We start from the raw sequence: 16,902 nt of genomic DNA on the forward strand, positions 1-16,902 counted from the left end.
AACACACATACATAATCACACTCACACAAACAAGTTTCTCTATAGCGAAGTACAATTTAATGAATGATTAGTTAGCTTAATGCTAATTCCAGTCAGTTACTCACCGGGTTGCTGAAGTAATTCTGCTATTTTTTGCCAGCATTTTTCTTTTTGAATTCTGTCATGGTACTCTCTCGATGAAACATCATACAGGCAGGAGTACTGTTGCCACAGCTCCACGAACCTTTCCTCCATTTCGTAATTCCACTTAGCAACACCATCGTCTCTATTTCGTTTCGGCATTTTTGAAAGCTGTGTATGGAAATGCGTCTGTGCTCCTATTGGTCAATGTCACACGTGATAGAACCCGTCGTGGAGGACCGAAAAAAAAATTAAACATGCTAGTCTTTTTGTCGTGGTGTCGTGAAGCATCGCAGACGCAACGTAGGCTGTCGCCCGCTATGACACACTATACGAGATGAAACGATCGAATCTTGCGTCCCGACGCCCGTTGTCGTATACGAATTCCCACGACACTCTAAGTCAAACGGATCGTGGCAAAATCGGGCTAAAAACGTGTAATCTGAACCGGCCATTAAACCGCCCTGCCGACGTCACACACGCTTCAATGTTTTGGGTCCATCAATTGGGTGGCTAAAACGTAGCCTGAATCAAAAGAATAAATGAATTAAATTTTAATAACAATGCCTTGATTGTAATGACCATGCATTTCATCAAAATAAAATTAACATCTCGTCCAAACATATGAAGGATTCGAGTGAATTTCTTTGTTTGTGGTTTTACTAGTAACTGACATCGCTCCCTTTTTTTGAACGGCGGAGCGGAAACGCGCCTGGCGCCAAATTTCAAGTTTGGATGGTTGACCTGAAAGCAACGCAGAGGTTCTTTGAAGTTGTTATCGCGTTTAAAATAGCGGCGTATAGCGTTGTTATTATATTTTAATCGTACTGTGATTGATTGAAATGTACATAAAGTCTATTGTACTAGAGGGCTTCAAGTCCTACGCCGAAAGGACGGAGATTAATGGATTTGATCCGTTTTTTAACGCCATCACTGGACTGAACGGCAGTGGAAAGTCAAACATCCTCGATTCCATCTGCTTTCTCCTGGGAATAACTAACTTATCACAGGTGTGTTTTAATACAATCAACTAATTTGTTATTAACACGTAGCCATATGTATAAATCAGCTCTGTGATGGGAGTTTTTCTGTGGCTGCGCAGTTTTTTTTTGTTTTTTTTTATCAAACAAAAAAACTATATTTCTGATTGCTCTAGCCTATTTTATAAATCACTTGTATCATGACAACAAGATTCTTAAATAAAAGTTAAACAGGATATATGTTATTTTTTTATAAGAGACTGTTTAATAAATGAATAGATGTGAGTTGCAGAGTTCAAAAGCTGTAATACTGCTTGTTTTGGTTTGTCAAACATTGTAGGTTCGTGCCACTAATCTCCAAGATCTAGTGTACAAAAATGGCCTGGCTGGAATCACCAAGGCAACTGTGTCCATTACTTTCGACAACTCCAACAAGAAACAGAGTCCCCTTGGTTTTGAGACCCATGATGAGATTACCATCACACGACAGGTATTCAGCCAGAGATCACTGATTTCAGAGATGGCATCAAAGAGACAGTAATAATAAAGCTTGTGATGCTGTTGTGTGCAGGTGGTCATAGGTGGACGAAACAAGTACCTCATCAATGGCGTGAACGCAAACAACCTGCGAGTCCAGGATCTGTTTTGTTCAGTTGGCTTGAATGTCAACAACCCTCACTTTCTGATCATGCAGGTAACAACCATAACACACCCATCTAGGAATGTATGTGGCCTAATAAGATTTTTGTAAAAGTATTGTATATTCATATTCTTAACCACAGGACTTTCATTTAAAAATGAATGTGAATGGCTGTTTGCAACTTATTTTACTTGTGTAATGTGACAATTTTCCATCTGAAACACTTCACAAGTAAATTGTGTCAATTTTGTTTTCATGTTGATTTTAAGACCAATTTTTATTTGGATTTCCTGATTCAGTTGTAGTTAGGGTTCACATTCCCAGTAACTCTAATTTTATGTTTATTTCAGGGGAGAATCACCAAGGTTTTAAACATGAAGCCTCCTGAGGTGAGATTGATGGATGAAGTGACACAAACATCCAGTGTCTTCGATGCAAGTTTATATTTTCTTTTTTTTCTTTCTTTTTTTATGGCATGTTTTTATCTATAGATTCTGGCCATGATTGAGGAAGCGGCAGGTACCAGAATGTATGAGTGCAAGAAGATCGGTGCTCAGAAAACTATTGAGAAGAAAGATGCCAAGCTCAAAGAGATTCAGACTGTATGTCAATTTATTTAAATATAATTTTTTATTTAAATGACCCAACAATTGGAAAGTCAATTTCATCTCAGATATTGTGTGTGTGTGTGTGTGTGTGTGTGTGTGTGTGTGTGTGTGTGTGTGTGTGTGTGTGTGTGTGTGTGTGTGTGTGTGTGTGTGTGTGTGTGTGTGTGTGTGTGTGTGTGTGTGTGTGTGTGTGTGTGTGTGTGTGTGTGTGTGTGTGTGTGTGAGATAGATCCTGGATGAGGAGATCACGCCCGCTATGGATAAACTGAAGGAGGTATGTGTTTTTATATATATATATTAAAAAAAGAAAATCTAAAATTAAAAAACAATTTTGTTTTAAAAAATCCTCTTTTTCTTTTCTGTAAAACCCAAAAGACAGTTTAAATGGAATAATAGTTGAATAAATAATAAATTAATTAAATGTGTAATTAATAATTATCATTTATAATGTAATCTATAAATGATATAAAGGCTATACATTACTGTGTGCCTCTGTTTCTTTGTGCTGCTGAACATTATTTTGTTTATCATTGAAGTTTTCTACCAGCTTCAGTTCCTTACTGTGGACAAAGTTCATATAACTTGTGCAATATATACTTATCTTTTTGTCATATCCTATCCTTCTCCCTTGCTTCTTAGGAACGTGCGTCCTACCTGGAGTACCAGAAGCTCATGCGTGAGATCGAGCACTTGAGTCGACTATATGTGGCGTACCTGTTTGTGTGCGCCGAGGAAACCAAGCTGAAGTCTACTGAAGAACTGCAGGAGATGCAGACCTCCATCGCGCAGCTGCAGGAGAACATGAGACAGAACGAGGCCAAAGTGAAGGAGCTGAGCGCGGAGATACAGGAGTTGGAGCGCAAGAGGGACAAGGTGAGCAGCAGAGCAGACAGTCTGGGTTACACTGATCTGAGAACAGGAGCAACAGGGATGATTTCAGCCTTAAGGGGCTCACACCCAAACTATATAAGAGGCTGTGATCTTGAGAAATGGAAAGATATCCATGGATGAGTGATGGAGAAGTGACTCCTGCTTTCTGATTTGTGTGCTACAAGACTCAATCAAAGAGTTTAAAGTGGGGCAGGTGAAATTTGAATTGCTTATGATTTATTGAGGGATGTGAACTGCTCGGTTTTCATCAAAATAAGCAGTTTTTAACCCAAAATGAGTCACTTAAGTTATTCATCTAGATCAGTTAATCATTATTAATATTCATCTGAAGCCACATTATATATTAACTATAATACTGTTAGAACTGTAAGTGTAGTCTTTAATGTTTACATTTTTAATAGCCATATTAGAAATACACTACGTTCAGAAGTATGGATTAGGTCATATTTTTGTGTTTTTTAAAGAAATTAATTTAGAACTCTCTATTCATCAAAGAATTCTGAAAAAAGTTCAGTATCCACAAAAATATTTTTAATATTTATTGAAAATGTTTTGATAAGAAGAAATGTTTCTTGAGCAGCAAATCAGCATCTTACTATGATTTTTGAAGGATCATGTAACTAAAGACTGGAAAAGGTTGCTGAAATTCTATAACTGGAATAAATTAGATTTTAAAGTGCATTACAATAGAAAAATGTTAGTTTAAATTTCGTGATATTTCACAGAATTAATAATAAATTATCTAAATGACTATTATTAGGGCCCACAAATATTCCCCCTTGCATTTGTTATACATTATATAGTAGTTTAATGTAGTAATAATGTCACTGAAACTTTTTCTCAAACAGTTCTCACGCTTTCAATGCAGGCGTTCAGTGGATCTCTTACACAGACAAGCCACACGCACACAGACTCCCGGTGCTCACTATGTCTCGCCTCTCCTGCTATTAATGTACTATACATATAAGAATAAACCATCTTAAATCTAAATATAAATGTGAAATGGTGATTTAAATGATGTTTGCGCTTTCACTTATAATAATAAATGCAATCAATCACAGTTCTAATCATAAGAAAGCATGTCAAAATGACTATTATCAAACTGTATCTTGCAAATCTGCAGCTTCATCTGCTGTAAGAGTAAAGATGGCTTTAATGTTCTGTGTAGAGAGGAAAACTGTCACTAATTTATTAGAAATGATTTGTGGTCCTAATGAAACCCATTCACAGTCCAGATTTGGACCACAGTCTGCTAAATGGTTTGGTGACCTATGATCTAAACAGGTAGGTTTTCGTTTACCTGAACAGGTTTGGTAATCGAGTATTTGTCCTGTGGAGACTGAATGTCTGTAATAGAGGTTAGGATAGTGGGTAATGGACTGGCAAAAAGTATTAAATTATTTGTACGGGAAATGATTTTTGAATATTTTATGATGCAAATTGATACCTGTTAGAAAAGTGTGCGGTTGATTGATTGAATAGTTCTGTCTCCTGTTGTATTCCATTAGTATGTCTCATATCTGTGTCTGTCTCTCTAGGAGGTTGGGGGTGTGTTGAAGACTCTGGAAGAGACCCTGTCTGAAGTACAGAGAGTGGACACAAAGGCCCAAAGCGCTCTTGACCTGAAGAAGCAAAATCTGAAAGATGAGACCAAGAAGAGAAAAGAGCTGGTCAAAAACATGGAGGAGGTAAACAATTTTTTTATAAAAATACTGGCGAAACTGTATGTAATTCAAATTATTACAAATAAATTAAGTTTAAAGTTGACCAATTATGCCCCTTTTTAAGAGATGTAAAGTAAAGTCTCTGATGTCCCCGGAGTGTGTATGTGAAGTTTTAGCTCAAAATACCCCACAGATAATTTTTTATGGCGTGTTAAAATGGCCACTTTTTGGGGGTGAGCAATCTCCTATCTATCTCCATGATATATGCTTCATGGAGATAGAGCAGGTATAGTTTAGTTTAACTACAGTTATCCACTATTAGTACAAGCCTGTTGTAGCGGACCCCGTTCGAATGATGACCAAAACTTTACTGATGAGTTTTATGACGTTTATTGTATTTCACACAAAACGTGAAGCGTCCATTTTACTCCAGAAAATCACCGTAAGAGCTGAATAAAACAGTACAAGAAAAGTGTGCATTAAAGTCTTATCCATAAACTCTCTCTCTCCCTTTCATCATCATCAATATACACAGCGAATTACACAAAACCACTCATTACAACTAACAGTAAAAAAATATATACAGACTTTATGCCTTTTCGGGGAGTGGATAATAAACTGGTAAACTTTATATCCGTAAAATAACTCTGATGAATTGTAATAAAGTGCGTGCTCTCCCTTTCATTACTCCCATGACCAGTATCGCTCCGGAGACTGGATCATGAACAGTTGATCCATTCTCGAGTAACAACTTCAAGATGTGTTGTGGCCAATTCTCTATCTCTGGTTCAGGTCTTCAATATCAGGTTCAGGTCTCAGAAGAAATCTTTCAGAGTCGAAGTTTCAGGTCTCAGAAGAATTAACTTTATTGAACAATTCAACAAAGTGAGATGGTAGCTAGTCATCTAATTTTACAATGGTTTTCTCTCAGATCTTATACCTTTTTTCTCATCCCTTGGTGTCCAATTTCCTCACTTGGTGTCCAATTAGCGTTATCATAGTTATCTTTTTCTCTTTGCTCCTCCTCGTCACGTCGCCACGATTAGAAACACCTGCATTAATGTCCAATTTCTATTGGTGGCCATACTGGCGCATGCGCTTTTTTAAATATGATTTCATATATGGTTTTTTGGGTACTTTTCCACTCTTGTCCTTAAGCCGCGTTTCCACCGAAATTACCCGGAACAATTTGTACCAGGAACTTTTTTCGCCCCAGACCGGTTGCTTTCTGCGTTTACACCGCGGTCTAAAGTACCGGGAAGGTAAACCAGTCTGTGACGGACAGTAATCAGTTGCGCCCATGACTATAAAAGGGTTGCGCTACATTTATAATAAGTATGGAGGAGATTCAAACTGTGCTGCAGTTATGTATTGGTTTACTAACGAGGTAATTAACAAAACAAAATAGACGAGCACTGATACTAAAGCGTGTTCAGAAAGCTCGTATGCGTATAAAATTAGACAACGTATGTTATCAGTTATTGTGAGATGCCTGGGACGAACGCGCAAAAAAATTCCTCTTTCGCAAATACGCTTAAAAAAAGCCTGAACCCCGTCTATCAATCATAAATAGTGACAGTCTTGTAAATAGTTGTTTGTTACAAACCTCAAAGCGCTATTTCAATCCTGTTATAGTAAATTTGTAACATGGTTTGGAGTGCCTTGCAATAGATGACAATGTGTAAACATAATGACTTAATAATAAAAGCTGTGGCAGAAAAGAGACGAGCACTGATAAAGCGTGTTCAGTAGCTCGTAATGCTAACGTTAGATATAAAATGTGTATGTTATCAGCTATTGCGGACATTGACCGTGAGATGGCTGGGACGAACGCGCAGAAAGTTTCCTCTTCCACAAATACTCATATAAAGCCTGAAACTCCTCGCCAGTCCACCAGTTTTTTTTTAATTAAATTCCATATTTGCTGACAGACAACTCTTACTGCATGAAGCCACGACACGAACCGCAATAGATTTTTTACAAAGGGAGGTTAAAAATAAATAAAATGCTGCGTGGAATCATCCAACCAAAATGCGGCGTGAACACAACCAATCAGCTTGTGCAGCGCACAAGTCCCACCCCTGAAAGTTCCTGAACTTTGAAAAAGTACTACCTCATGAGCAGGGACTATCGGAAGGGGAAATATTTACCCGGAACTTCATTTAGACCCTGGTTCCTGCGGTGTAAACACATCGAGTACCAGCCCAAAGTTCCTAGTTCCTGGGGAAAGTTCCTGCGGTGGAAACGCGGCTCTAGACTACCTTTCACCCAGTTTTTATCCTGTCCTCACACAACCTTTTCCTCGTAAACACTTTTGACAGGTTCAGTGTTTCCCATCATTTTGTCCCCTTTGACCTGTTTTCTCTGTTTCCCATGATTTTAGGCCTTCGTTTCCCATGCTTTTAGGCCTCCCATATCTTAGGCCTAGTTTCCCTAATATTCATATCATGCATTTGAATAGGACTCATGTGTGACACAGATGAGACAAAAGAAATTCTCCAACAGATGCCTGGAGTCTAAGGAGGCTCTTATGTTCATTGGTACATCCAACAACAGAACATAATGTTTTTTGGCACAGACATTGTATATCCCCAGCTGCTACAGCGAGTAAACCGAAATGGTGACTGCTGTCACTGTGGCGCACTCAGAGCGGGATCTATCCTAAAAGGGCAGATTGTCACCGGTCATGGCCGGGGCTTCCCTACTCTTACGTAAGAGTAGGGGGAAATCTGAAACCACGCGTTTGGAGAGATTGTTCATTATTTATGATGATTATAAAAAAAGGTATTGGGTGGATTTTTACAAATATAGGCTGTTTTTTTACACACACTGTAGACACACATTTGTGTTCAAACACCTTATAATTTTTGCATAATACGTCCCCTTTAAATACTCAAATAAAATGAAAAAGAACTAATGACAAATAAAATAAATTAATTGATCCTGTGGGGAGGGGTCTATATTTTAAAATATTGTGATAAAAAAATTTTTTATTGTTTTTTTTTTATGTTTATTTATATAAATGACTTAAATGTTAACTTTCTTTGAACTAGGATAAAAAGATGATGTCAGCTAAGGAAGTGGAGGTTGCCAAAGCGATGGAGCAACTGAAGGCCGTGCAGGAGGAGGGGCAGAAGGATGCAGAAGCGCTGGAGGCGGCTCAGCAGCATTTTAAGGCAGTGTCTGCTGGTCTCTCTGCCAATGAGGATGGAGCTGAAGCCACACTTAGTGGCCAGATGATGACCTGCAAGAATGACATAAGTAAAGCTGAGACAGAGGCCAAACAGGTGACCTATTTAACATTTAAAAACTTTCAACAAGTCCAGTAATCACAGTGATGTGGGAATGTTTGTCCACATACTTCAAAATCTTCATTCACTGTCCATGCTGTATTATTACTCTTATTAATAATGTCCCTAGAAATAATTTGGGGTTGATAAGATGTTTTAATATTTTTGAAAAGTATTTTAATGCTCACAGAGGCTGCATTTATTTGATCAAAATACAATAAAAACAGTAATATTGTTGTTACAGTTCAAATTAATTATTCTATTTTTTTATATATATATTTTACAATGTAATTTATTCCTGTGATGGCAAAGCTGAATTTTCAGCATCATTACTCCAGTCTGCAGAGTCACATGATTCTTCAGAAATAATTTTAATATGCTGATTTATTACTCAAGAAATATTTGCTATTTGTTGGAAACAGTTATGCTGCTTAATATTTTTGTAAAAAAAAAAAAAAAGGATTATTTGATGAATAGTACGTTCTAAAGAACAGCATTTATTTGAAAATATAAATCAGTTACATTATAATATATGTTTTTACTTTCACTTTTGATCAGATTAATGCATCCTGGCAAAATAAAATTGATTTCTTAAAAACAAAAAAACTTACTAACCCAAAGTTTTTGGTCAGTTGTGTATATATGATATTATATTTATTTTTAAAAGTAATTGTTGATGTCTCTGTTCTGTGTTTTAGGCTCAGATGAAACTGAAACACGCTCAGCAGGAGCTGAAGTCTAAACAGGCTCAGGTCAAGAAGATGGACAGTGGCTACAAAAAAGACCAGGACACATTTGAGGCTGTGAACAAATCCATAGAAAAACTACAGGCTGAAATGAAGAAGCTCAACTATGAGGGTACTAAAACATATTGAATGTGATTGTAGGCTGAATGTGAATTGTAAACTCAGATTGAATTCAGATTAAATTTAATTCAGAATTTAATTATTAGATGAGTCCTTTTTTAAGTCTAAAACACTTTAAAAAGTAGATTGACTTTTCAGATGGACGAGAGGATCGTCTGTTGGAGCAGAAGAGGCAGTTTTCACGGGACGTCAATCAGCTCAGGGAAACCTACGAGTCCCTTATGGGGCAATTCCCCAACCTGCGCTTCGAATACACGTGAGAGCATGCAGGCCATTTTCATCTAGACTCATTGCTTAAGTGTCATTCATACACTTCATTCATTTAGCAAAAAATTACAACAGTGAATCTAATGTGTGTGTGTGTGTGTGTGTAGGGACCCTGAGAGGAGCTGGGACCGCAGTAAGGTGAAGGGTTTGGTGGCAAATCTTTTCACTGTAACTGATGTGTCAAACGCTACAGCCCTGGAGGTGGTCGCAGGTGGTCGACTCTATAACGTAGTGGTCGACAACGAGGTAAGTCTTCCTTTTAAAGGGTTAGTTCACCCAAAAATGAAAATTCTGTCAGTAATTACTCACCCTCACGTTGTTCCAACCCCGTAAGACTTTCGTTTATCTTTGGAACACAAATTAAGATGTTTTTGATGAAATCTGAGAGCTGTCACACATTCATCAGTGTCAGTAAAGACATTTATAAATGTTACAAAATATTTCTGTTTTATATAAATGCTGTTTGAAACTTTTACATTTATCCTGAAAATTGGCCTCCACAAAAAATAAGCATTACAACAAATGTTTCTTGAGCACCAAGTCAGTACATTACAATGATTTCTGAAGGATCATGTGACACTGCAGTAATGGATGCTGAAAATTCAGCTTTGCCGTCACCGGAATAAATTACAGTTTAAAATATATTAAAGTGGAAAACGGTTATTTTAAATGATAATGATATTTTACATATTACGTTTTCTTTTTACTGTATATTTAATTAAATAAATGCAGCTTTGGTGAGCATAAGAGACTTCTTTCAAAAGCATTTTAAAAATCCTACAGACTGCAGACTTTTGAATGGTAGTTTGTTATTATCTAGTAAAATTATGTTTTGATTTTAATCTTGACTATTTGCAGGTTACTGGAAAAAAGCTTCTGGAAAAGGGTGAACTGAGACGCAGATACACCATCATTCCTCTAAACAAAATCTCAGCACGTACCCTCAATGACAACGTAGTGCGCGCTGCCAAAAACTTGGTGAGAGCTCTGCTATTGAGCTGTTGTTGATTTGATTATGATTTGTTTGAAATATCCTCCGCAGGATTTTGTTTAATGAAAGGAAACCCATTTGTTCTTTGTTGCAGGTTGGGCCAGATAACGTGCATACGGCTTTGTCATTGGTAGGTTATGAATCGGAGTTGAGGAAGGCCATGGAGTATGTTTTTGGCACGACGCTGGTTTGTGACAGTTTGGATAATGCTAAAAGAGTTGCCTTTGACAAAGGTGTGAGCACCAAAACAGTTACGCTTGGAGGAGACGTGTTTGATCCTCAGGGAACATTAACTGGAGGTTTGTATGTGTGAAAATGTCTGTAACTGCATGAGATACATCACAGACCCTCACAAAAGTATTCAGACCTGTTATTAATTACTAAGTTATAACTCTTAACTATTTGTTCTGGGATATAATTTCACCCAAATTACCATAAATCAGACTTCTTTTTTCTCTTGATTTTGATGAGAATGAATGTAAAATAATTTTTACGAAATTCTTTAAAAATAAGCTTCTTGAATAATTTTTTTCTTTCGATTATGAAGGCAATTATGACCTGTATTTTATATACTATTATAGTATTTATTTATTTTAATTTTTTCAGTTAGCTTTTATTTTAATATTTAACATTTTACAAATTTTGTTATGTGTTTTTGTCATTTTAAAATCTATTAAAGCTATAATTTATTTTAATTTGTAGTACTTATTTTAGTACTTGGTACTAATTGTTGCCTTGGTAAATAAATTAAATATTTTATATTTTATTTTTCAATTACCAAAATGATTTTTAATAGTTTTAGTTAACATCAACACTGATTATTACCTGTTTCTTAATGGATTTTGTGAGATTCACAATGTTTTAGTTTCACAATCAGTTTTAGAGTTCTGTGGGTGGCAGTTTGGCTTCTACTTTTTCAGATGATTTATCACATTATTAGCTAATCTTACATTTGATCAGTTCATGCATACCCTGGGAATTAAATCTTCTACAGTTTGAGTTACAGGATTGCTCAAAGATGCGTCTTTGCTCTCATTAAATTGTACAATGTAAATGTCACCTTTACACTGGTCTCCCATTCTTTCTAGTTATCACTGTCGGCATCAGCCAATAAAAACATTTATATTGGTGGACCATTATTTACAAACAGAAGAAGGAAACCTGTGGGGTTTTTATCCAGAAGACAGATTAGATTAGTCTGCAAATATTTCCAAGTCAAAGTAGAACATGGTGTTCTCTACAATAACTGTTACGTGTGTGTGTGTGTGTGTGTGTGTGTGTGTGTGTGTGTGTCTGTGTGTGTGTGTCTGTGTGTGTGTGTCTGTGTGTGTGTGTCTGTGTGTGTCTGTGTGTGTGTCTGTGTAGGTGCACGTGCTCAGACGGCCTCGGTCCTATCTAAACTGGCTGAGGTGAAGGACATTCAGGACAGTCTGAGGACTAAAGAAGCAGAACTCACCGCAGTGGAGTCTGAGCTCAGCAGCCTCAAGGGCACAGCTGAGAAGTGAGCCTCTGTCCAGTAGACAACCTCTTAAAAATCCTCACTGACCATTCGGAACAAAAGTACAAGGTGGAAGACTAAAACTTTTTTTTTGTTTTCTCCTTCAGATATCGTCAGCTCAAGCAGCAGTTAGACCTGAAGACTGAGGAGGCTCGGATCCTAGAGACCAAACTTCAGCAGAGCTCCTTCCATAAACAACAGGAGGAGCTGGAGAACCTGCGCAAGACCATCGGTACACACAAATACCCCTCTTTGCCAAAATGGCGCTAGTTCTCATGCTGAAGTCAGGGCTCTGTATAGCTACACAATAGGATTAAATGTTGGTTTCACTGTTCGTTAACCATCCTGGTACTCCGTTTCTTTAGAGGAGTGTGAGGAAACACTACGGACGACAAAAGAGGTTCAGAAGAAGGCGGAGGAGAAGTACAAAGTTCTGGAGAACAAGATGAAAAACGCTGAGGCTGAGAGAGAGAAAGAACTTAAAGCAGCCCAGCAGAAGCTCAATCAGGCCAAGAGTAAGGCAGATGCCTTCAACAAGAGACTGAAAGAGAAACAGCAGGTACTTTGCGTTTACTATAGCCCTATTCGCATGGCAATTGTTTTTTCATGGGGACGCAAGGTATTTTCAGTGTTTACAGGGACTAGTCTGTGATTTTGTTGCTGTCTGAATCCAGATTTTCCGTGTTTTTCTCCCACCACCCATGTGAAAATTCCTTGCCAAATTACTGTGTGTGTGTGTGTGTGTGTGTGTGTGTGTGTGTGTGTGTGTGTGTGTGCGCGCGTGCTTTTAATTGCAGTCCGAAACAACATCTCTGAGTTTACATGAAGGGATCAATCTAAAATACTTTTTGTAAATAATTTTTCTCAAGAACCATACGGTCGGTAACTGTTGCGTTCTTTTGTAATGTACATGCATTGCAAATATAGAGACTTTTATTACTCATATTCTGGAAACCGTTTACAAGAATAATATTAAATCACCGCTCAACTACAGGAAGTGGGAGCTAAAAAAATTATGCAAACTTTTGAAATGGGCCATTATTATGGTTGCAACAGATATGCAATACAATTTTAAAATATGCATTATATAAATATATATTGGGGCTTGCACAACAAATCGTTTCACTAGTTGACAAAGCAGCCAGGTTGTTATGGGTATTTGCAATATTTCGTTATGTAAATGAGATGTTGTGTTAACTTATTTCTACTAACTTCCACCTTTTTAAAATGACATCCATAGTATAGGAGAGAGAAAAAAAGCAAGAGAAAAAAACATTTAAAGTAAACTATAGTGTCCTTTTTATTATTAAATAGGATATTTAAATGAATAAATAATACATATTATTTTCCTGTTATTAAATTTGTCAAGTCACCTTTATTTAAATAGCGCTTTATACAATGCAGATTGTTTACAGTGATAAACAGGAAATGATGCAAACAGACTTCAATTCTGCTGTAAAGCAGCTCTAAAAAGACAATAGTAAACAGTTATTATTTAGGTGAAATCAGTTCAGTGTCGATTCATTTCGGTTCAATAACTGTGTAAAGGTCATCAATTATTGAACGAGTTAAATTCAGCTCTGGAGCTCTCTTGACATCTCACAGTGATGACATCATCCAGCTCTGTTCAGTTGTCATCCACTAGTGTCAGAGTAGTCAAGGAAATTGTATTGTTTTAAATGTCACTAACCGCGCGAGAAGTGCATTTTCAAGTTTGCAGGATCACAGAACTCGTTCCTCCACTGATTAAATTTGAACGCATGAGTTTTATCACTGAGGAGTCATGCAATTTTTTTTAAACAGACATCCCCTTGAGAGACAATTACCATCTGAATAGGGATAGTGACATTTCTTGAAAAAAATTAAACATTTAGGAGCAGACTTTTGATCACTGAAATTAATTTTTTTAGATCTAATCTGGGTTTATTTTATTTATCTTGCATCAGGGTTCTGATAGTCATGGAAAACAGAATCATCAGGGGATTTTTTTTATTTTTTATCTCTAGCCCATGAAATATTTTAAGTTGCTCTTTGTAAGATCAGTCTCTAAAAAGTCCTTAATCAGTAATCATGAATTACTGCAAAAGTTGTAAGGATACATTGGTCAAAAGGTGTGGGAATTCTGTGGTTTAAACAGACTCTTTTCCCCCGTTTTCACAGACAAGGTAGATGCAACTTGCACTGGCATATCTTATATGTCAGAGCCATTGTTTTGTCTCAAGATGCACACCAGTAATGTTTTTGTTTTTTTTTAAGGAACGTTTATAAAAGCTACTTAAATGTCCTTATTAAACTAAGGCCTAATCCTGGCTTAATCTAAGCCCTGTCTGTGAAACCAAGCCATAGTGTTTTAGGTGTTGAACATTTTTCTTTCTTTCTTTCTGTAGGAGGCAGATGCTGTCGCTCTGGAGTTGGAGGAGCTGAAGAGAGAACAGGCTGGATATGAGCAGCAAATTCAAGCTGTAGATGAAGCTCTCAAAGCCATCCAGGAGCAGATCGACACCATGTCCACTGAAGTTGTGGCCAGTAAGGTAAAGAACTACAGTTGCCTTACAAAGATGTCCCTTAAAGCTTATGCGTTTCATTTCTGTGCCATATATGTTAACTCACACTTTGTGTGTTTAGGAAGCAGTGCGTGTCGCGCAGGAGCAGCTGTCCCAGAAGAAAGAGGTGATTTTGGGACAGGAGAGAGAGATTAAAGGAAAGACCGGAGAAGCAAACCGCCTCAGAGAACAAAACAATGACGCCCAGCTCAAAATCAAAGAGCTGGAACACAACATCAGCAAACACAAGAAAGACAGCGCAGATGCCACAGCCAAGGTCAGAGGAAGTGAATGATACCAATAGACTAGTGTGTTGCTGATTAGACTGTGTGTAATGTTGGCTTGTGTTCAGGTGGCCCGCATGTTAGCTGAGAATGACTGGATTTCCTCTGAGAAGCATCTCTTCGGTCAACCTAACACTGCCTACGATTTCAAGACCAACAATCCCAAAGAGGCTGGACAGAGGCTGAAGAGACTCGAGGAGACTAAAGACAAGCTGGAGAGAAACGTCAACCGCAGAGCCATGAACATGCTCAGTGAGGCTGAGGAGAGGGTATGACCTTTGTCCTCTTTAGTGACTGCTGTAAAAGATGTTAGTACAAGAATACATTAAACATACATGAAGGTAAAATGCAGAGGTAAATCTAAAGAACATGCCTGGGTCTCCAGACTCAAAAAAGAAATTACAAATTATATTTTTTTTAGTACTAATACAACAAAAGCATCTTTTTATATATATTGTATATTCAATATTTTGTGTGTATGTTTTATGTAACACATTTTTTTGAAAGAAGTTTCATGCTTACCAAGGCTGAATTTAATTTGTAGCCTGTGAAATATTACAATGTGAAACAACTTTTTTCTATTTCAGTATATTTTAAAGTAATTTATTCCTTTGATAGCAGTCATTTTATTATTATTATTTTGTGGTGTTGTTCATGGATGTTTTGGTAGTAGTAGTAGTAGTATTAACCATTATCATTATTAATGATAATAATTGTAATCATTAATTCTTATACTTTTTGTATTATTTGTCTGCCTTCTTTCAGTACAATGATCTGAAGAAGAAAAAGAGAATTGTTGAGAATGATAAAGCCAAAATCCTGGAAACGATTGAAGAGTTGGACCAGAAGAAGAATGAGGCACTCAATGTGGCATGGCAGAAGGTAAAATACAAATTTGACAAATGAATTGGTCACAACTAGTAAGAAAAAGATAAAAGAATCATATTGCATCCGGTTCAGTACAGTCTGTGTAATTGCAGGTGAACACGGATTTTGGCTCTATATTCTCCACCTTGTTGCCTGGTGCAAATGCCCGTTTGGCTCCACCGGAGGGGTGTGGTGTCCTGGATGGGTTGGAGTTTAAAGTGGCTCTAGGGAAAACCTGGAAAGAGAACTTAACAGAGCTCAGCGGGGGTCAAAGGTCAGCCTTTGCACAACACTTTTGCTAAAAGTGGCATATCGCTCCTGGAATCAATAGCTATTTTGGTTATGGCTCTCCAGGTCACCATTTCTCGGCCACAGATCCATTAGAGCATCGGATCGTGGACTGAGCCTATTACTGCATATTTCCCAGTACATGTGCCGCCCATTGATCACCTGATGCATTTGTTTCAGGTCTCTGGTGGCGCTCTCTCTAATTTTAGCTATGTTGCTGTTCAAACCCGCTCCCATTTACATCCTGGATGAAGTGGATGCCGCTCTTGATCTCTCACACACGCAAAACATCGGACAGATGCTGAGGACACACTTTACACACTCACAGGTAATACACATGCTCAAAATGAATGTCGAAATGAGCTATACGTTAGTTTCAGCGCATCAGTAATACACAGCTAAACATGACTGTATTTGAACAGAAACTGAATGAGCCATTTTTATTCTTTGCAGTTTGTGGTGGTGTCTCTGAAAGATGGAATGTTCACCAATGCAAACGTGCTCTTCAAGACCAAATTTGTGGACGGCATCTCCGCGGTCACTCGCACAGCTCAAACGCATGAGGGAAAAGTTTTGGCCCAGCGCACCCAGGAGAAAGCTAAGGACAAACGCCAGCGGCAGATACTGGCCAGCTAAACACACTTTCTCCATTGCACAAATGTTTAAGCTTTTATTACTTTCAGTTGAGAAAATAAAATGGAATATTTAAAATTGTCAGTACTAAAAGCTTTTTGGACACCTCTGATTTGTGCATCTAATGCATGAGAAATGGCTCTGTAAATCACCTCTTTCCATTACTTATTTTAAAACGCTGTTGTATTATTTACATTGTGGAGTGTTGTTGCTATGCTGCTTTTTAATCCTGCTGTTTTTTACTGAGGCTGTTTTCTCTCTCTGTACACTTTACACTTTCAGTATATTTGTTTGTAGGATGACTTCCCTTTTCAAACTTTACAGCTAGTTTTGTATAAATAAAACTTGTCAAAAAAAGTTGTGGTTTCAGAAATTAAGCAAAAATGACATTGTGCCTAATTTTACATTAAAAATAATTGATTAGTTTGATTGCCATTAAAAATAATTAGGTGTATCTTTGGTAAGTAGTGTA

At 37.4% G+C, this 16,902-nt stretch overlaps 1 protein-coding gene across 1 annotated transcript; it reads left to right on the forward strand.

Moving 5' to 3' along the window:
- Nucleotides 1-843: 843 nt before the first annotated feature.
- On the forward strand, nucleotides 844-16,884 carry smc2 (structural maintenance of chromosomes 2). Its single transcript, XM_082165879.1, has 24 exons — nucleotides 844-1,130; nucleotides 1,441-1,590; nucleotides 1,672-1,794; nucleotides 2,091-2,129; nucleotides 2,232-2,342; nucleotides 2,578-2,622; nucleotides 2,988-3,221; nucleotides 4,778-4,927; nucleotides 7,957-8,190; nucleotides 8,892-9,051; nucleotides 9,198-9,315; nucleotides 9,434-9,572; nucleotides 10,185-10,304; nucleotides 10,412-10,616; nucleotides 11,683-11,818; nucleotides 11,923-12,047; nucleotides 12,181-12,374; nucleotides 14,203-14,346; nucleotides 14,441-14,635; nucleotides 14,711-14,911; nucleotides 15,408-15,524; nucleotides 15,623-15,783; nucleotides 15,978-16,125; nucleotides 16,251-16,884. Exons 1-24 carry the CDS (start codon nucleotides 963-965, stop codon nucleotides 16,431-16,433), a joined length of 3,600 nt encoding a protein of 1,199 aa, XP_082022005.1. The 5' UTR covers nucleotides 844-962; the 3' UTR covers nucleotides 16,434-16,884.
- Nucleotides 16,885-16,902: the final 18 nt, after the last annotated feature.

This window comes from Leuciscus leuciscus (assembly GCF_965113295.1).
Source record: "Leuciscus leuciscus genome assembly, chromosome: 3".
NCBI lineage: Eukaryota > Metazoa > Chordata > Actinopteri > Cypriniformes > Leuciscidae > Leuciscus > Leuciscus leuciscus.